This window comes from Chelonoidis abingdonii, chromosome 2 (genome assembly GCF_003597395.2).
Source record: "Chelonoidis abingdonii isolate Lonesome George chromosome 2, CheloAbing_2.0, whole genome shotgun sequence".
NCBI classification, from domain to species: Eukaryota; Metazoa; Chordata; order Testudines; family Testudinidae; genus Chelonoidis; species Chelonoidis abingdonii.
This window is the reverse complement of record NC_133770.1, coordinates 75,698,935-75,720,607: the sequence shown is the minus strand read 5'-3', so window position 1 is coordinate 75,720,607 and position 21,673 is coordinate 75,698,935. Positions and strand designations below refer to the sequence as shown.

Genomic DNA, 21,673 nt, shown 5'->3' with positions numbered 1-21,673 from the left:
CAGTGGCAGCAGAGGGCTTGGCAGGGCAGCATCTGCCAGTTTGCAAACAGTGCCCTCACACTGGACTGGGTGACGGGGGTCACCCCCACCATGTCAGGCCCTATTTCCCTGGAGGGGGCCTAGCTCCAGGGACCAACCACCTCCCCGCACCATGTTCCATTGCCCCCATAGGAGCCCACAAATATGTTTGGCACTGAACCCACAAAAGGTTAATCCGGCCCTGCAGAGGGTCAGTAAATTTGGCCACCCCACGCTCTATCCTCCTATCAGCACATGAATCTATCAGTAGAGGGGAGTGGCATACATACACGTTAACTGCCATTTTTGCTCTGATTTAAGACACATTAAGTAATACGTATTCATTAATCTCATGTGGATTATAAAACTGGACCTCTTGGGGGATGCCTATTACCCCAATTTTAAAGACTAGGAAACTGAAGCCCTGGGCTCTGACAGCATCAGCAGGAGGACTGGAACTCAGTTCTTGTTCCAGCACAGGCCACACTGCCTCCCACCCTACGAATCACCCTGAAATGGCTTCCATTCGTGGAAGCTCCAGCCCCACGCCCCAGTTACAATCGGGGCCTCCTGCTCTCCGAGGACTCAGGAAAACTATTCTGGTGTTGGAAGGGAGCTTTCAGGGAGCTCAGTGAAGAACAAATGAAGTCCCTACCCCTGGGGCCTGCGCGCGGGTTTCTCTTTTATACTGGCCCAATTCTTTCATCCCGCCCTGGTCCCTGCTCTGAACCCCAACCGGCCAACCACCCCCGCCTCCTCCTTGCATCAGCACCACAGACCGTCCCCACGACGCCGGCTTTCGCACCGCGTTGGAGCGCCCCCGCTTGGGGCGATTCTTCTTCCTTGTTGCCACCCGCAGTGACGTATTCTAGGCCTACTTTGGCGCTTTGTTCTTTTTTCTGATTGGCTGTCTGAGGGCTCGGCGTGCCCGCCCCCGGCCTGTGATTGGCGGGCTGGTTGGGGGCCGGGCCGGTGGTGTTTGGCTGCGGCCGCGGCGGTTATGCCGGACGGGGGCAGCCCAGTTATTGTCTGAGAGCTAGGCCTCGGCGCGGCAGGGGGGCGGGGAAGCGACGGCGCGGCGCGGGGGTTGGGCTAGAGCCGGACCTTTAATCCCGTTTTCACTGTGCTCCTTGGGGCCGTCGTGGGCACGGGAGCCTCCGCGGCACGGCTGAGGGACCAACCCCCCCCTCGCCCGCCCGCCGCCTCGGTGTGAGCGAGACCCGCAGGCCGGGCCTGCCTGCGTCGTCGCCCAGCCTCGAGTTTGAGAGCGGCCGGCGGACGAGCGCCTTGTGCGGGCTCGGCGCGCCAGGGCGGCCTGGCCCCGCGCACGCGGAGCCGGGGGTGATTCGCGGCTTTGTAATACCCGGCTGCGCTCCTCAACATGACATAGATGCGGGGCCGGGACCGAGGGGACTGAGAGCCCGGCGTGTGTGAGGGGGGGCCTGGTGCCAAGGCGGTGGGTGAGCGTGCAAGGGGGAGCTTGAGCCAGCTCTGTGTGTGTGTGTGTGTGTGTCTGTGTGCGCAAGGGGGGGAAGAGCCCGAGCCAGCTCTGTGTGTGTGTGCAAGAAGGGAAGAGCCTGAGCCAGCTGTGTGTGTGTGTGTGTGAGTGAGTGGGGTTTGAGGTCAGTGGTGAAGCCTAGTCTCGGCCCCGGTCCTTTTGGCTCTTCCTTATTTATATTGAGGCAACGGGGAGAAAATGGCTAAATCCGGAGGAGGTGGCGGTGGCAGCGGGGGACTGACCTGGGTGGTAAGTTACTTTCCCCACTGTTCCCTTATGAGCCTTGACCCAGAGGTTAGATTGCAAATTTAGGGTGGAAGGTCTTGTCAACACATTGAACTAAGTATGTGGCTGTTCCTAATATCTCTCTGTGTGGACAAGCCCCGGCAGTGCAGATGGTGCTCCGGTGGAAGCTGGGAATGTAGGGGAAAGGTTACAGCAATAGAGGGCTTGGTACTCAGTTTTGGACTGTAGGTAGATGGTGGCATTGGATGGGTTTGGAGTGTTTAATAGGGAGACTTTGTGGGAGGGAAGCTGGTGTGTTTCATTTGAAATTGAGGGCAGGCTGTTTGAATAGTAAATTGGTGCCCTGGAGGCTGTTGGGAGGCCAGGGATAGAGTATGTTTTACAGATACCCCCTCGCTCTGGAGAAAGGCATCAGTCACTCTCTTTATGGTCCTTTTGAGTTTTGTGTTGCTAGATTTCAGTTAGAATGAAATGTTTTTTGGGGCTACAAAAGGGTGATGCAGGTGAACTTCAGTCCCAGACTGACATTCTCCATTCCCAATTGTCTGAAATGTTTTAAGTTAAGCTTCGTGACAGATTCATTTTAATCAGTTTAGCTGTAGTCTTAGGGATATTCATATCTCATAACCTAAGAGTATGGGGAGAGGAGACTGTTCAGCTGGGATGTCATATGCTTCACAATATGTCTAGGAATTAAACCTTACAGCCTTCGGAAAGTTTTCCTTCCAGTTCTTGGCCTCTCTTTTAAGATGATCAAATAGAGCTAAATTTTGGATTGTGGTGATATTAAGTGACTCTGTAACTGTTGAATGCTTTTGAGAAGTTTAAAAGTTTTTGGCAGTGTGAGCAATAGGGAGGGTTGGAGAGAAATGCCATCCTGGCCTGTTAACAGTAGCTGTGTCTGGTTCTGGAAAGACCCCAGGACAGAGGAGATAAGACCTGAAGGGGACCCAGTTCCCACAGACGATCAATAATTCACTTGCATATGTCTTTCTCAGCATAGAGTTCACAGTAGGGTCAATTTCCTCAATATAACTAACAAGAAGAGGCAGCATAGGTGAATGGGTAGTAGAGTAGCAGCATCTTCATCGAACTGGCACTATGTGTTTACTAAGGATTGTCACTGTAGTATTCCCTTTCAATAGGGAGTTTGGATAACCTCCATCCAAGAATATTAAAAGAACTGGCACATGAAATTGCAAGCATAATAGCAAGGATTTTTAATGAGTTCATAAATTTGGAGGTTGTACCCTATGACTAGACATTTGTAAATATAGTGCCTATATTTTAGAAACCCGGGTGCGAGGGGTGTCGGTGATCTGGGAAGCTACAGACCTGTTAGTTTGTCCTCAGTTGTTTGCAAGGCCTTAGAACAAATCTTGGAAGAGAGTAATTGAAGACAGAGAGGTAAAAGGTAATTCAAATAAAATACAACATGGTTTTACAAAAGATAAATTGTGCCACACCAACTTACTCTCTTTCTTTGAGAGAATAACCAATTTTCTAGACAAAGGAAATGTAATAGATATAGTCTGTCTGGATTTCAGTAAAGCATTTGATACAGTTCTACCTGGGAGATTAGTTAAATTGAAGAAGATGGGGATTAATACAAGAATTGAAAAGTGGGTAAGGAACTGGTTAAAGGAGAATCTACATGGGGTTATACTGAAAGGTGAATTGTCAGGCTGGAGGCAGGTTACTAATGGAGTTTCTCAGGGATCTGTCTTTGGACCATTGTTACTTAACATTTTCATTAATGCCACTTTTTGTACTAAGGACAGTGTGCTAATAAAATTCATGGATGACTTAAAGTTGGGAGGTATTGTCAATATGGAGGAGGATTGGAATATCATACATGACGATGTGAACGTTCATGAAGACTGGAGTAATGGAAATGGAATGAAATTTAATATTGCAAAGTGCGAGTTCATGCTCTTATGGACTAACAACAAGAATTTTTGCTATAAACTGGGCATTTACCAGTTGGAAATGACGGAGGAGGAGGACCTGGGTGTATTGGTCAATCACAAGATGACTATGAACTGGTAGTATGACGAGGCAATTGAATTAGCCTTTTTCATCTTAAGATACGTTAAGTGAGAGAGGGAAGTGTTGCTACCATGATACAAGGCACTGATGAGATCTCATCTGGAGTACCGTGTGCAGTTCTAATTTCACATGTTTAAGAAAGATGACTTCAAACTGGAAAAGGGCTGCTAGGATGATCAGAGGACTGAAGAACCTTCCTTATGAGAGAAGACTTAAGTAGCTTGGCTTGTTCAGCTGAACAAAACAAAGGCTGAGGGGAGATATTACTCTCTATAAATATATCAAAGGGATAAATACCAGGAAGGGAGAGGAGTTGATGCAAGAACAAACGGATATAAACAGGCTATCAACAAGTTTAGGCTTGACATTAGACAAAGGTTTCTAACCATTAGAGTGAAGTTCTTCAACAGCCTTCCTAGGGAAACAGTGGGGGCAAAACGCCTAACTTATTTCAAGACTTAGCTGGATAAATTCATGAAGGAGATGTGATGAGGTTGCCTATAATGGTATATGGTCCATCCACATCTGCATTTACCAGATTTCTCCAATGGCTGGTGATGGGACAGTAGAACTAGGGAGGGTTCTGTGTTGCTAGAAAGAATTGTTTGAGGTGTCTGGCTGGTGAGTCTTGCCCACATGTCAGGGTCTAACTGGTAGACAGGTTTGGGATTGGTGGTAATTTTCCCCCAGGTCAGATTGGCAGAGATCCTGAGGGTTTTTCACCTTCCTCTGCAGTGTGAGGCACAGGTCACTTGATGATTTTTAGCTAGAGTAATTCTTGAAGTCTTTAAATCAAGATTTGAGAACTTAGGAGCTGAGCCAGAGATTATGAGCCTATTGCAGGAGTGAATTGGTGAGGTTTGGTGTCCTGTGATGTGCAGGATAATCTTGATGGTCCCTTCTGACCTTACAGTCTTATGAGACACTTGTTACAGTGCTCCTTCCCTCACACTTTCAGCCACAGTTGGGTATCCCACTTCCCACCTTCCAGTTTTCCTAAGAGGAGAAAAATAGTTGTTGTATGGAGGTGAATAGATTTGCATGCATGTTCTGATGGTTGAGTGTACCTCACAAAGCTTATTTTTTCTCTCCATTTTATGTTAAAGAAATAATTTATGTGAGAAGGCAATTACAGTAACTCCTCACTTAAAGTTATCCCGGTTAACGTTTCGTTGTTACATTGCTGATCAGTTAGGGAACATACTCATTTTAAAATGGTGCAATGCTCTACTATTACGTTGTTTAACTGCCTGCTTTCTCCACAGCTAGCTGCCTCCCTATGCCCGCCCCCCCCCCCGTGTCTCCTGCCCTCCAGCAGACCCCACGGATCAGCGCCTCCCCCCGCCTCCTGCTCACACAATCAGTTGGCTTGTGGCATTTAAGAGGGAATGGGGAAGAGCAAGGACTTAGCATACAGGCTTCTCCTCCTTCCCCTGCCTCTTGCCCATAGCAATCAGTTGGCTTGCAGCATTTAGGAGGGAGGGGGAAGGAGTGAGGACTCAGCACACAGGCTCCCCCTGCCTCCTGAACACCGCAGACCAGCTGATTGCCCTGAGCAGGAGGCAGGGGGTCGGGGGTGGGAAGGGGAGCCTGTGTGTCAAGTCCTCGCTCCTCCCCCAGTCTCCTAAACGCTGCAGGCCTGCCTATTGCCTCAGGGAGGGGGGAGGAGCAAGTACTCGGCGTTCCTCCTCCCTCCCTCCGTCTCCTGCCTGCGGCAATCAGCTGGCTTGCAGCATTCAGAAGGGAGGGGGGAGTAGCGAGGACACAGAGTGCAAACTGAAGGGGGAGGAGATGGCAGGGGGGTCAAGGGTGGTGGCTTGGGTAAGGGGTGGAGTGGATGGGCCGAGGGTTGAGCCCCTTGCCCCCGGCAAAGTCAGTGCCTGTGCTTGCAAGAACAGCAAGAGGAGCAGCCGGACAATCCATCCTCTTCCACTCTCTGACTCCACCACCTCAACTAAGCTTCATACTCAGCGGTGATGATTGTAGTATTAAATTGTTTCTTTAAAATTGTTTAAAACTTATACTTATATTAAATTGCTTGTTTAAAATGTATATAATGCCTTTTGTCTGGGGAAATTGGATTCACTTAACATGGTTTCACTTAAAGTCACGTTTTTCAGGAACATAACTACAATGTTAAGTGAAGAGTTACTGTACTAGGTTACATTTTTTTATATTGAAAACTAGTGTAGCATCAGTTTTTTGCTATGTCAATTAAAAAAAAACACAAAATCATGTCTTAGGTATAGGAGACACTTATTATATAATTACTTTTTCTAGTACTTTGTCCATCTAGTTCTTAAATATCAGGTTTGTAGTAGTTTAGAGCAGGGGTCCCCAATGCGGTGCCACGGTGCCTGCAGGGGCATCTAAATGCGTCCGCATCCTGGCCAGTGGTTGAGCATCCGCTGAAATGCCGCCGAAATTTGGCGGCATTTCAGCGGCGACGCCTCTCAATGATGCCGCTTGCTGCCAACAAGCAACGTCATTGAGAGGCGTCGCACGCCGGATGAAAAGGTTGGGGACCACTGGTTTAGAGAGGGACCTGGAGACTGGCATAGGTGGTACACTGTGTGGGGATGTGAGTCCAAAAAACAATCATAGCTCATGTAGACAGTGAACTTAACAATTCATTTTGCAACGTAACAGGTTCTTTTTTAAATTTGTACTTAAAAAAACCCAACAACCTCTTTTTAAATCTAAAGAGGAGAAAACACTACCACTTTCGGAACCCTTTGTTTTTTCTCCTATTTTAAAGACTACATTGTTATGTCAGGATGGGGATATAAGTGTTATGAAGTTTTAACTGAGTTCAGTGAACTATTTAGGGCTGTAGTCCTCCCTGTTTTGTGCTTCGAAACATTGAAAATAAAGAGCTCTTCTCTGAAAACCATACCTTTCTAGTGGCAACTGTAGAGGGTAGGTACCTGAAAAAGGCATAGAAGGAGACAATTCATTTTAATCAGCAGGTTAGGTATAGTCTCGCCCCATTTCCTCACGCACAACTTATGTAGTTGCCTTTCTCTGAGTAAAGGGTTTGTATTTTACTATCTAACCTTCCCTGTCTACTTGAAACTCACACTGCTTTATCCTCTTCAGATCACTCTACAATTTACGGTTTTATTTGTTTGCCCTTCCAACTTGGGTGTGTTCTGTAGATTTGGTCAGCTGACGTTACTTAGACACATGGCAGATATGACCAAGCAAAGCAGAGTGCAGTGTAACTTGTTTAGTTGGTCCATAAAAATCCTCAAAACAAACTCTGGACACCGTGTAATCCAAAAGATGTCTCGTGTTGTGTAAACAGACCCCGAGTACTCAACTCTAAAGACTACAAGGTAACGGTAAGCAAATGATATTTGTTTACAGTTGTCAGGTGCTTGAGATCACCCTGAAAATTCTCTGCAGACCTACAGGACCAAGATACCACTGTTTTTAAAGATTGGTAATGAGACTGTCTTTAGCTCTAGTGCACTGAGATGTTACCATTTGATGTCAGTAGTAACTGAGGGCTTGTCTTCACTACTGGGGTTAGCTGACCTAAGTTATGCTACTTTAGCTATGTGAATAATGTAGCTGGAGTTGACACATCTCTGTGTCTTCATTGCACTGAGTTGACAGGAGACGCTCACTGGTCGACTTCCCTTACTCTTCTTGGAGAGCTGGCGTACCAGGATTGACTGGACTAAATACAGTCTTTATGCTAAATTCTGTACGTTTTGCTAACCAGGAGGATACACAGTCTGTATATTTAAGCAATTATGTGGCTTAACATACACTTACTGAGATTCTTAATTTTTTTTACATTTTCTATCACATTAGAAAATGGCAAACAATACATTTCTTGTATCCTCAGTGATGTAATACTCATGATTTGTCTCAAGCTGCATTTGGACAGAAATTGGAATTTGATTAAATGCACAAATACGGCATCCTAGAATTTTCTAGTTAAAGAACACTATCTTTAATGTGTGAAGTGTAAAAAAAAAAAAAAAAAGTGTGTTTACCAAAACATGTTTTTCACTTAAAACTAATTTATTAAACAAAAGTAGTACTTCCAGTTAGTGAACTAAACTCATTGTTTCTATTCACCATCTTCCTCAAGATTTTAGAAGTTAATAGGTTGTCTCTTCTCGCCTCACTCCCTAATTTAATAACATTGGGTAACACTGGGTATTCTTGGCTTTCTAGGGAGCAAGGTCTCTTTAATTTAAAAAATAGTCTCTGCATACTGCAGTTGAATGTTCCATCTGCATTTGTTCATGTAGGCACTATAACTAGTAGTTGCTCAGAGTCTTAGCTGATATTTTCAGTCAGTACATAGACATAAGAATGGAGGAGCTTACAGCAGCACCCATTCCCATTACCAAACAAAGTTAAATAGGATGGTGGCTGTTAGATTTCCAAACTTGTTTGAGTAGGCACGTGAAGAACAGAGAGGTAGGTGGATGAGGGAAGACTTACGGACTTTGCAGGGAAGAAAAGATGACCTCAGATATGTGGGAGAGAGGAGCTAGGTGGCAAAGTTTAGCAGTCAGCATGTGGCTGTCCTCATCCAGAACATCGAATTATAACCTTTAACACATTGCAGAACTTTCAGTGTCAGAATAAAATGTAGGTTTCTCCTCTTGTTAGCTAAGAGGCTTCATTAGTAGATAAGAGGCCAGGAGGTAATTAGAGCATGAAAGTATTGCACATTTTTATGCTGAACAGTTTAAAAAATAGAATTCAGAAACTTTGTTGGAAGTTAAATAAAACAAATTACATTGCACTCTGTTTAAATTTCTCTTGAAAAGTAGATTTTTGTAAGAGTAATCATTGGTGTTAATGGTAATTTATTTTTGGAAAAGAAATTCTTATACTTGCCTGCTGAAACATGATGCTCCATCTCGAATCAACAGGTAAAGTTGGGGTGGGACTCCCTTTTTAAAGCAGCAATACACATAATGAGAAGACTTTCCCATTAACTTCTGTGGGAATGATGGTAGAGAGTTGGAGGATGTAGAGAAGACATGAATTTCAGATACCCATGGTTAAGGGTTCTTCCTGATATGAAAGTCTTTGATTTTCTCTCATCCTTCTATTTCTCTAGGTTGCTATGAATAAATATCTGTCTGAAACTCCTGTGATCCTCTTCATGGAGTTCTCTGCAGGATTGGGGTCAGAGTTTTTTTAATCAAATTTATTGAATTTGTGAAAACTTCATTCTGTAAAATCTCAACAAAATATCATTTGCTGTGCAACAAGATTCAAATAGTTAAGAATAAATGTGTGCTATTTTAATCTGTAACACGAAGACAAACTTTTAATAGTTCTAAAATAGTTTGTTGATTTAAAAAAAAAAAAAAATGGTTGGTTTGCAGAGTCACTTAAGATGGAAGTATTAAGGCATATAATGTCCTGGGGATGGTTTTGCTGTCTTAAAGGAAGAGGTACGAGACTGATTGCTATTAAATTTCTGTGTGTTCCTTGTGAAAAAACATGAAAATGGGACTTGTCTCATTAATTTGTAGTTGTTATCTGGTCCGTAGTATTAAGTGAAGTATACTGCTGCTGTTTGTTTGCCCCCTAGAATCTTAATCTATTGTAATGGCTATTATTAATCATATACTGCATTCTTTTATAGGGCTATATCATATGTGCCTTATAGTACTGTTCTGCAAAAGAACTGTTAAAATACACTATAATTTAAATGCATGTTCTGCAGTTGTACTCTACTCTAAAGTCACTACTCAGCAAGCATAAAATTATATCAATCCTAAAGTACCAGTAGCAGTTCCATAGTTAGGATTGTAAGGCTGTTCCTATTCTAAACATGATTTTTGGACTTTTGTAAAATTTGCAGGAGAAAAGCCTGAAATTTTGCATGAACCCTCTTATGCCTTTCTCTTCTTTTTTTATTAGGGGAGTAAAGGATGGAATCTATTTGGATAATTTGAAAATTACTTTTGGGGAGACTCTCCTTCCCAACATTGCCTTTTGATGTTGCTGTGACAGCATAAAGAAACCAGAAGAGTTCTGATTCTGGTTGGAGGAGATCTTCCCTTTGAGGCACAGCTCAGCACAAAATATACTTCTAGGTCTTTTTTTTAGTGATTCAGATTCTCATCTGGTGTAAATCAGCTTGGCTCCATTGAATTCATTTCATGCCATTGCACACCAGAGAATCTGGCACAGTGTGTTTTACTTACATTCAGACAAGCATTTTATTTTCTCGTAAGCCCGAAGTTTTCAAAATTTCACCTCTATTTAAAAACTGATGCATGAACCTAGTTTTATATTTTTAGGAGCCCGTAACTGATGTTTTTTCCACGTACAAGCATGGTAAACTGCACACACTCCCATGCAGAATTTATGAAACTTCTTATGATAGCCTGTGAACATGATAATATTCATGTCAGCGTTTAGAAAGCTGAAAATATCTGTAAGCTTAGCTGTGAGAGAGGGAGGAGTATCTGGTTCAGGCATGGCCTTTGAGTTCTGAGGTCTTGGAATTGTTGCAGAATTCACTTTTCCTGCAGAATTGTGCTGTAGAATCTAAGCTTTAATTTTTTAAAAAAGAAGTGTAACCTGTACAGTTAGAAGAAAACTTGAAAACATGAACTGAGTGTGAACTCGTGCATTGTCTTCCTGAGCATGCTTATAGTCTGAAACAATAGCTCTTAAAGGTGTGAACGTCCCTATTCATTTCCATGAGTTTGGGTCAATTTCATTGGCAGTATGAATAAAGTATTTCACTGCTGATTACATTTTGAAAAAGTCCAAATAATATATTTTATGTTACAATCCCCAACAACTTCTTACCATTCCCTGGCTGCCAGAGGCCCTAGCTGTGGGTCTCCAGCTGTGGGATATTTTGGTATTGTATTGATGAGATGCCATCATTCCTCCCAGAAAATTGTGAGAGTTTGTGCCCACACGTTTCTCCCTGCATGTGCTGAGAAATCCAGGAGAGAGGTTCATGCAGCAGGACTAGGGTGAACTGGAGCCATGCCTGTACAGGATTGCTGGTCACTGACTCCTGGGCAGCAGAGTTTAAAAAAAAAAAAAAAAAAAATTTGAGCAGAGAGGTCACGGCTGTAGGGGCAGCTGCATTCTGGGGTCATTGCTGGAGGACTGCTTATATCTGTACAGGTACTTTTGCATCCACACCAGCATTTTGGTGATAGGGCTTGATTTGCTTTGCGGGACTGGTAAAATGTTGCCAGTGAAAGCTGAGGGCATTGTTGCTAGGACTCAAAATTTGTGTAGATGCCTGTGCTACCAGACGGAAAGTTTTGTGCCACTAAAACTCTATATAATGTAGACCAGGCCTGGATGAGGCTAAAGGTCTGAGACTTGTTCAGGGCTAAGGTCCTCTGGAGGCAGACTTGTACTCTGCTGGGACCAGCATCATCCTCTGGAGCCTCAGCAAAGGATCAATGATGGTAACACTGGCATGTAATGCAACAGAGGCATTGTTGGTGAATGCTACTGCTGAGCCTATGCTGCTTCCACATCTGCTTCGACTGTTACTGTCAGCACCTTAGTGCACTGAGTGTTCTTGGCCTTAAAGGTATCTGTTGACCCTTGCTATGCCACTAGTGTCATGCTGGCAGTGGAGTTAAAACTGAATTTCCAGGTGGCCTGAGTCTTCTGGACCCTGCCTTCAAGTATGTGGGCAAGAGGAAAAGGAGCTCTGTAGTCCAGTTGGCACCAACGGAATCTTGATCTCCAAAGAAACATTTTTACAGACATATACCAAAGGAGCTGCTTAGAAATCATGATTCTGTCTTCCTCAGAACAAGGGGTGTATCCTTGCCGTGCTACCAATTTTCTGGACTTCTGTCTCTGTCTGCTTTGGTACCAGGGGATACTGCATATCTATTTATTGGATCTCATCAGTCTTTCTTCTAATGTTCCCTCTGTTGATGCTGCTGTTCCAGGAGTAGTTTGAGTTGACTTTGGTATCAGCTGGGATATATATGGAGGTCCACCTGGGCACCTCTTGGAATAAACTAACCCAAACTGTTATAAGAGCTGTTCCCTTTCTTGCCTTGGTTAGGAGATTTAAAAATCTCATGTGGTGACTTCATCTAGCACCCTCCTCTTGGTTCCTGTTAAATGAATTTGATCTCTCTGGCAAGCCCCTGTGTCAGGTATTCAGACCACAGGAGGGAGTCGAAGTCTGCAGTCCAGGCTACTTTTCCAGTCTCTTGCAGAATCATGATCCTTAGAAGTTTCTCACCTCCTTCCTTCTGCAGCTGAAACACGTTCCTTGCTGTCTTCCACTAGCCAACGTTTTAGAAGGTCTGACTAAATCTGAAGGGTAACATCACAGGTATGATATGGGAGGTGATACTGTGCAGACCAAGATTTGCCGACCCCTGAGCTAGGCTGTTTTCAGAAGTGGTGTGCCGAGTCTTCATTTATTCACTCTAATTTAAGATTTCACATGTCAGTAATACATGTTAATGTTTTTAGAAGGTCTCTTTCTATAAGTCTATAAAATATAACTAAACTATTGTTGTATGTAAAGTAAATAAGGTTTTTAAAATATTTAGGAAGCTTCATTTAAAATTAAATTAAAAAGCAGAGCCCCCCGGACCAGTGGCCAGGACCCAGGCAGTGTGAGTGCCACTGAAAATCAGCTTGCGTGCAGCCTTAGGTTGCCTACCCCTGGCCTTGCGTAATATGTCATCAACTGAGAATGTGATGGGTTCTTCTACATCTCCTTCTAATGGCAGATGCTCTGAATCAGTGGTTCTCAAGCAGGGGGTACGCAGAGGTCTTCCAGGGGTATATCAGGTTATCTAGATATTTACCTAGTTTTACAACAAGACTACATAAAAAGCAGTAGCAAAGTCAGTACAAACTAAAATTTCATACAGACAATGACTTTATACTGCTCTAAATACTATATGCTGAAATGTAAGTACAATATTTATGTTCAGTTGATTTATTTTATAATTATATGGTAAAAATGAGAGAGTAAGCAATTTTTTCAGTAATAGTGTGCTGTATCACTTTTGTGTATTTTGTCTGATTTTGTAAGCAAGTAGGATTTTAAGCGAGATGAAACTTGAAGGTACACAAGACAAATCAGACTCCTGAAAGGAATACAGTAGTCTGGAAAGGTTGAGAGCCACTGCTCTGAATTTTGGGACTCTGTCAGCTCAGAAGGCGCATCAGTTATTTATACCTTAGGGTAAAAGGATAAAGACAGGATTACTTTACCTGTGAATGAATGCCTTCTTGAGGCAGTCAGGGAAGCTAGATGGTACCACCTTCTGTATCAAAGGCTGATAAGCTTTACCAAGTGCCTCAACAGGTTTTATGCATTCTTTTATGCACCTGTCACCAAAATCCCTTGTGTTTGCATCTTCTGAGAGATCGAAGTATGCCAGCTGAGAAGGAAGAGAGAGAAGATAAATGGTTTGTGCAGAAACATCTCCTTTTGAGATAAAAATTATGTTTTAAAATGAGTAGGCAGTTACCAGTTTACTCTCTGGGAGTGTATACAACCCTTTGAACCAATGCTGGAGGAGCAAAGAAAAAACAGGTCAAAGATGACACATGTGAACATCATTCTGTAACAACATTCTGAAAGCCTCACTTGGTATCTTAGACTTGGTTGCAAGGGTTGTAGCACTTTGAGTATCTCTATGGCAGTATGTGTGGCTTAAGTTTCTAGGCCTTTTATCACATACTCAGGTCAGAGTAAATAGCTCAATGGAGAGGGCCTATTCAGTGAAAAGCAGTTATTGCTCAACCTTTTCGTAACTGCTTTAGAAAAGACCATTCCAAATCTTGTCTACTTCAGGTGCCTGCAACAGTGTGCTCCCTTGATATCTGATTTGGCCAAGTGCAGATTTCAGCCTTATCAGAGGAAGCTGTTCAGCAAATTGTGGTCTGACTCATCACTACTCATTAGGGCACTTTCGTCAGTGAGACCACAGATTTAATGGGGCACCATCTGAGAGTCATTGGAATACCAGTTATTTCTCCTTCTTCTCATTCCTTTTTAGTGACATTTTATCCCAATTCCTTGAATTACTGTATGGAATTACCACAAATAATTCAGTTCTGGAAGACATGGAATTTATCTACCTAATCCAATTCTACTCTGTCATTTCTCCTTCTTTCCCTATATCAGAGGTCATGGACCTTGCAAAGCTACATAATTACAAGGTTCAAGTTTTGAATATTCATTTTGGTCTTCTCTTTCTTATAAGAGTGGTTCAAAGCGCTCTGTTTAAAGGATGCTTATTTTAATACTGCCATCAAACCATTCCACCAGTATGTGCAGTGATGAGGTGAGACTATTAAATCTGCATTTGTTAAAACATTTAGGTGGCAGCACAGTGTCTAATATATGCACATAAAAATTAAGATACTCCCTGTATCCAAACTTTTAAACTAATAATATTGTCAAATGTACTGTTTGTTTTTGGAAATCCACTAAATCAAATACAGCATGAGTCTCACTACACTGTATTAGTAACTTAACACAGAATCAGCAATTATTGGGTATAGCTTTCCTCTCATTTGAAGTGTAGTTAAGTGGATTAATCCAGTATTTTCACCATGCAAAGTCTTTATCAAAGATACCTGAGCAGAATTTGTGATTTTCTTTGTCTTTGAATAAAAACTATTTCAATATAATGTTACAAAAATATATTGTACTCTGTATAGACTTTGGCTTCTGTATGATAAAGGTCACACCTAATTATATAATTTTCCTTTTTTGTTGTGTAACTTCCCAAAACATGCTAGTCACTGTACAGCAACCATAAAACACTCCTGGTCCTATCGCCAAAGAATTAATAATCTAAAGGTCCTGATCCTTCCAGGTAATCTCTGGGGGCAACCATTATTACAGAGTCCTATTGACTTCAGAGGGACTACGCTGTGGCCAAAAAGGTACATCTGTGTTGATCATTTTTGCAAGATTAGACTAAACAAAGACATGACATAAAAAATCAATACAAGGAAAACATGGCAGGGTGAAAGGAAGCTAAGAGTTATGGGGTTGTTTAGAATAATGTGCATAACCCATTCATTGGTTTATAAAACTGACTCTTCATAGAGGCAGCTACATTTGCAACTGCTCCTCAGATATCCTGTCAGAGATGGTCTAGATAATACTTAGACCTGCCATGAGTGCAAGAGACTGGACTGGATGACCTCTCGAGGTTCCTTCCAGTCCTATGATTCTATAAAATTAATACAGTTTTCACTTAAGATCAAGAAACAGTGTGAATATTTTTTTCAAGAAGGTATACAAGTTTAAACTTGTATATGAAAGAGGCAGGATATAGTCCCAATAGTCCATACTTATGAAACTAAATGATCCTTAACAGTTTTGTCACACACATAAGATTACCAGACAAAATAATGGGCCTGGTCCTGCAAGATGCTAAATGCCTACTGCAAAGTTATGAATGCTCTTAATTCTAAATTTTCTTACTGTTAATACCAGTTTACATAAACTAGTGTTGGCACTCCGAGTGCTGGTGAAGACAGCCTATGATTGGATGATGCTGTTTTCAGTACTGTGATTAGTCTTGCTCAAAAGTATGGCTAGATGATGCATGTGCGAACAGCACTCTGGTGCTGGTACCAATTCAGGTGAATGGGTAATATCAGTGCTACAGAACTGTTAAAAAAATTTCCATAGTGTGGACAAGGAATAACAATTGAAGACTGTAGATTTTAATTTCCTGCCCTAAAGATATTACAGTCTAAATAACAAGAAAACGATTGGGGGCTGGGAGGAAGGCTGCAACAGAGTAATGTGTGGCAAATACTATTTTTTGTAGGTTGTTTTGTTTGTTCATTATATAATGGAGGATTTGACAAAAGAAGAAAGTGGAGATGAATTCCCAAAGCATGGGAGTAGGGGAAATAATGAAGTGATGGGCAGAAATGAGGGTAAGGGAATTAGTCTGCAGCAGCAGAACTATCATAGAAGGGTTGGGTGGTCAACTAGTTTTATGTAGAAAAAATGCCCAGTCAAAATAGAAGAAAGGTCCCAGTGATCTCACTGCTTCTGATCCTGCATAACCCCACGCTTTCATGCTTCAAAATCAAATGGTTGGCTTTCACTCCACAATAAATGAATAAACAGAGTTATTAAATAATATGCATCAATGTGCAAAACCAGGACTGGAGTGCTGCTTTCAGTGTCCAAAAAAACCCAAAAAACCTTTACCACGTAAATGAAAAGTTAGCTTTTGTAAGCAAGTATGCCATTTTCCTGCATGTCACACACACAATATTCTTGTCCACGATTACATCTCTCCCTGCTATTTTCCTTTATTCTGTGTCTTTAGAAACATCAGTAATAAAGCCTTGGAAGCAGCACTACTCCTTTACAGTATAGACTAGCCCTCAGGAGAACTGAAGCACATCTGGTGAAGATGCTCTGGGCCGATGGGGGAGAGCTCTCCTGTTGTCATAATAAAACCACCTCTGTGAAAGGCAGTAGCTAAGTCAGCGGCATGTCGGAAGCTCTTCTGCAGACAGCACTCTCCACAGTGGTTCTTAGGTTGGTGTGACTTGTGTCATTCAGCAGGGTAATTTATTCACACCCCATGAGCGAGATAAATTATACCAGAATAATCTGTAGTGTAAACAAGCCCAGACTCTCCCTTAAGCGTGCTCTCTAGCTACTAAGGTGTCTCATGGCAGAACTTTTGTCTCTCCCTCTAGATTCCAGTGTTAGTCTGTGACCTACTGCACATGCACACAGGGTTCTAAAGCCTGACATATATATTGCACATACATGCTTGTAATTACTTTTAGAATTAGATAATCTGTTGTTAACTTTGCTTGAGTACAGCTTAAGTCCTTCAAACTAACATGAGTGCTGGTTTTCAAAGAGATTTAATTATATGGGAGGAAAAAATAAATTCTAATGGAATCCTCATTGTATCCTTACCTAATGATCTGTGACCTGAATGGCACCTTAATATTGGGTGAACTGTGTTTCTAGTGGTCACAATAAACTCTCTTTTTTGAATACAGTTTAACTACTGATTGTTTTAAATTTACCATTTGTGAATTATCAAAGTAATTTCATAAGTACCCACAACTGACCTTAAAATATGCATTGTGATGATCCTGTCCAGAAGAGACATTAGCTATGTGCTTCACGTTATTTTACTCAAAGGAGTAGAACCTGAAAAGTGTAATGATGGTCTGTTGAAACCTGTGTCAAATCAGAGTGGAGCTGTTGCTTCAGAACTTCTTTATAAAGTGCCTTTAAGCATGTAATCGCTGGTGTTATAGATGACAGTCTTCAGTTTGAAAATAGTTCTGGTAGAATCATGCTAATCCAGACAAAAAGGTGGCCTCTTTTCACTTCTCAAAGATGGTGTGATGCCTTATTCTTGCCCTCTTTGTTTTACTTGCTATTTCATAAAATTCAGTGATTTACAGTGTGTCTCCCAGGGAAGGGGAGGCTAGACTAGTATTTTAAGTCTGACTTTGATGCCTAGCTCCCTTTACTACACTCTGCTACATCTAAACCAGTATTATAGAAATTTTATGGGAATAAGATAGAGTTTTCCCCCTCTGAATGTGAGGCAAATACTACACAGCAGTAGGGAGAAATGGGGATTAAAAAAATGAGCTGCTCGTTGCTTGATCTTTTTTTTTCCTCCTGAACTTCCCTGGCTCCACAATAGTTTGGGCTGGAAATGCCCTAACTAATTCTAGTTGGTTCTGATGAGAACTGGTGCCTTTGATTAATTTGGGGGAACAGATGGTAAAGATATTCTTCATTGTATTAAGGTTCACAGCTCTGTTACAATGAGTACTTCAGCCTGCTTGCAACTTGGAGAAGAACTAGACCTGTCAATCACTGGCAGCAGTGAAATGGACAGTTTCCTGAAATTCTCTCTCCAGTTTTAGCTGCTTGTGCAGTGGCAGGTGTGCCCAATCAGATTTCTATGCAGAGCTTTTCTGAGGAAAATTCCAAACTTTTTATTTCAAATTTCTGGTGAACAATTTGGCTCAGTAACGTGACTAATTCTCCCTGGGGACTCCTCAGGCTACATTTGCCTTTTGGGGAGACTTTCCTGCTGCTCTGCATTTCTTCTGATGTTTTTGCAGCATCTTGGGGAGAGAGCTTTGCCAAGAAAGCCTTGGTCCAGTCAACACAAGGTTGGCCCTTCCGTCCCCACACACCACTCAAAGAGACAGGTAGGTTTGGAACAGTTGACTTCAGGGGCAAGCAGCTTCCCTTTCCCCATGTACATGAACAGAATAACATCAGAGGGGCAGCTAGCCACTGACAGTGGAGGCCTACTGTGTCTTCCCCTCAGGATGTCATGGAAGGCACTGAATGCAACAAAGATGCTGCCAACACCAAAGCATGCAATAAGATTCCTAGCTCAGTCACCCTGCCCCCTCTCCCCAGTCCATCCTCTATAGTAGGCCCACCAGGGACTCCTTACTGTTAGCCCAAGCAGTGGTCTGCCAAGGAAATGCAGACCAAGAAGTATCTCATACTGTAAAAAGAGGGGAAAAGATGGGGAGAGGGATTCCATTTTTGAACCCCAGTACCTTCCATGAGAGACCCATATTGGGTTCCTTTTGAGGAGGAAAGACAGTAAGCCCAGCCTCTCTGAGGACGGAGTGATTGCTAAACACTTGAAATATTTTTTGAGCAATGTCTGAGTCCAGTTCTGCTCCTTTCTGTGAAGCAGAATCAGTGGGACAATAACCCACAGGGAATATGAATAAAATCATCACTGGTTCACTGCTCATCTTCATGGAGTGCATCATGGTGGATTAATGCAGAAAAGACTAAGCCAAAGATCTGTGCTGATTTGTCTGGGTGCATGCACTTGCTAAAAAAGGAAATTCTTCCTCTGCAGGCAAGCAAGTCCAGCTGTCTGAATTACAGTTAGGGGATCAAATAATATATAACTAAGGCCCTACTTGAATTGTGGGATGATTGTCAAAAAATTGTGGCTGATTTGCGGATAAGCCAGGAAAATTGCAGAAAAGGGTTATTTGCAGTAATAAAGTCCATTATTACTTTTCTGCAATTTTCTGCTGTTGGCCATCGGGGGCTGAGAGAGGGTGCCCGAATTTGGAGGGGGGGGGGTCCCGCTGTCAGCCACCCGGAGCTGAGAGTGGATGCCTAGGGTTGACAGTGGGGGTTCTTGTTCTCAGTCCCAATGCAGCCAGGGCTCCCACTGTCAGCCCCCACCATGGCGGGGCTCCTGCTGTCAAAATTGCAGTGGAAGCCTAATATTGCAGACTATATAATCTCACAGGTTAAATAGGGCCTTATGTATAATATTAAAAATGAGACAGAAGAGAGACTTATTCAGGCAGAGTACTGAGAAATTATTTTTAGCACCTCTGTGGCTGGTCTAACTATAGCTATTTATCCTTCCCCATCTTCCCTGGGAAGATATAGTAGGTGAATAGGGATTTCCTGCCATACCTAAAAGACTAGGGAGGTATTAAGCTGTTACTCTGGTTGCCATGGTAGGTAGCTATGCTGTAATATCCAGATTGTTTGCAGCTGCTTCTGCCAGTTGCCATGCCTCACTGCCACCACCTCACTCTCCCTGCTACAGCTCACCGTGGAATAACGGAAGGGAGGGCAGCCCAGATGTTGAACAACGAGAGAGAGAGAAATCTTTTTGGCCCATTATTTAATTATTTCTAGCCCCTCCCTATCTATTTTATAAGGCCCCATTGTGCATTGGTTCAGATTCAAGCTGGTGTCATTACTAACAGTAAACACTGCTATCTTTGGTGTTTCTAAGGGAGGATATTTTTTCTCTGAAAGTGGCATCCTCATTGTATAGGAGTTTTCACTCCAGCTTCCTTCTCTGGGTGTAAAAGCTGTCTGGTGACATCAAAATAACGTCAACAAAAATAAAAACTTTGATGTGCTCCACATACTTTCACAAGCTCTTTGGCTATCCCACAATGCGAGAATGATGTCTGCCAATGGGGTTCAGTGGTGGGTTTTTAAGTGGCTGAGGATCCCAATTTGTCCCCTGCAGATTTTCCTGCAGAAGTGACAAGTGTAATGTTGGAGGAGACATAGTTGTTGGCATGGAGGAGAGGCTTGCATGATCGAAAGACCCTCAGAACTATACCATCCAGAGCTTTCATACTCTTGGTAGGGTCCCCCTTGGTGAGGAGGTCTGACGCTAGGCTCGACTAACTACAGTCTAAACTTCACAAGACTCCAGTGGTTGATCAGGCACATATAGAGGACCTTTTAATACTCTGCAGCTGTGAAGGTGGATGAGGGATGCAGCAGAAGGGAGGCTCCTAGTTGTTTTGGATCTCCTTGCCAGGGTCAGGGTTTTCCTCTTGTCACGTCTTGTGTGGTCACTGCCTGCGCACCAGTTTTCCCATGTTAAAAGATTTCATGTGCAGGCCTCTGCCAAAGGGCTTTACAGGCAGTGCTAACGTGGAATTACTGAAATTATTCTCTCTCAACCTAAACAAATATTAGAGCTGACATAGTCCTCCCTGAAAAAGATAATGGGACACATCTGTTTCATGCAGTCCTTTGTCTTGAGATCAGATGTTCAGGCAGATCAGTTCCCAGCTCTCTTAATGCTGAAACTTTATTGAAGGCTGAGGTTATTCATGGAATCACTGGAAAAGTAGATTTACAATCCTGGCTCTTTCCAGACACTGTAGAAAGAAATACAGATCACAGGACAAGTTGAAGTCCTGCAGGTATGAGAGAGAATACCACTATGGCTACATTACAGAGTTTACAGTAGTACAGTTGTACTGATGCAGCTGCACTGTTGTGGTGCTGCTAGTATAGACTCTCTAAGCTGACAGGAGAGAGCTGTCTTGTCCACTTAATTACTCCAGCCCCTGCAAGTGGTGGTAGCTATGTTGGCAGGAGCTCTTCCTGTGACATAGCGTTGTCCACACCAGTGCTTAGGTCGGTGTAACTCACATCGCTCTAGTGGGGTGGCTTATACACACCCCTGAGAGACATAACTTATACTGATCTAAGCTGTAGCGTGTACATTGCCTGAGTAGTAGCTTGAATATATCAGGGTGGTGTGGCGAGGTCAGTAGTGGCCTTCAGGTGCCTCAGTGCAATCTACATAACTCCCACCCAGTGTTGTCTGGAGTTAGACCCCAGTTTCAGGGCAAATGGCTACCTGCATCTTTGGTCAAAATAAGGTCACCGGACATCGCCTGGAGCGGTACTTTATGAAGCTGTGCAAGAATCACAAGCACAGTCTTATCCCACATCTCATCTCAAACAGCCCAAGGAAATGCCAGGATATCATTACCACTTGATCTGACAAATGCTCCCAGGGTCTTTTCCAAGATCATGGTAGTATTGATATGGACTTCAAGGAAAAAGGCAATTGATGTTTTGCTGATCAGGGCTCTGCAGAAAGCTGAAAAATACAGTGGTGTGTTCCTGATAAATGCAAACAGGGCACCTGCGAAGTAAATCATGGACATAGGCTGAGGATGACTCCTATTAGGCATAAGATCTTATTTCATGAGAATGTTAACAAAAGATGAAGATAGTCATAAAGGGAACAAGTGATGTCACAGAAATGAAAGTACAGTTCTTAGTGAAGCCTGTTGGGGGAATGGTGATTTCAGTGTCTCCTCTTCCCCCAGCATCCCACTGGACTCAGAATTGCAGGGAGGACACCCTCCTTCCCCCACTAGTGGGACTGAGATGGTGCCTGGCTCCCTTCCCTTATGGAACCTTTTGGGGAAAACAACAGATAGGAGACAGCCACAGACTCCAGCTGGAAGTAGCAGCTGCAGAAGCAGCCACAGCAGGAAACTAGATATTTCAGAGAACTTTCTATAGTTTTTGACTGGATTTTCTCTGCCCTCTGCTGATTAGCT

The 21,673-nt window shown here is 43.0% G+C and overlaps 1 protein-coding gene across 3 annotated transcripts in view; it reads left to right on the top strand.

The window, feature by feature from the left end:
- Nucleotides 1–973: 973 nt before the first annotated feature.
- Nucleotides 974–21,673, top strand: part of TOP2B (DNA topoisomerase II beta) — a 120,963-nt gene continuing 100,263 nt past the window's right edge. Inside the window, exons 1-2 of one of the 3 annotated variants that reach the window (XM_032768026.2) lie at nucleotides 1,015–1,765; nucleotides 8,904–8,971. Coding sequence is in view for 2 of the 3 variants with exons in the window: in XM_032768024.2 (XP_032623915.1) it covers nucleotides 1,715–1,765 (51 nt within the window). In the remaining variant the exon portion in view is untranslated. Of the gene's footprint in view, nucleotides 1,766–8,903; nucleotides 8,972–21,673 lie in introns of all 3 variants that reach the window. The other 2 variants (XM_032768024.2, XM_032768025.2) reach the window with 2 other exon arrangements.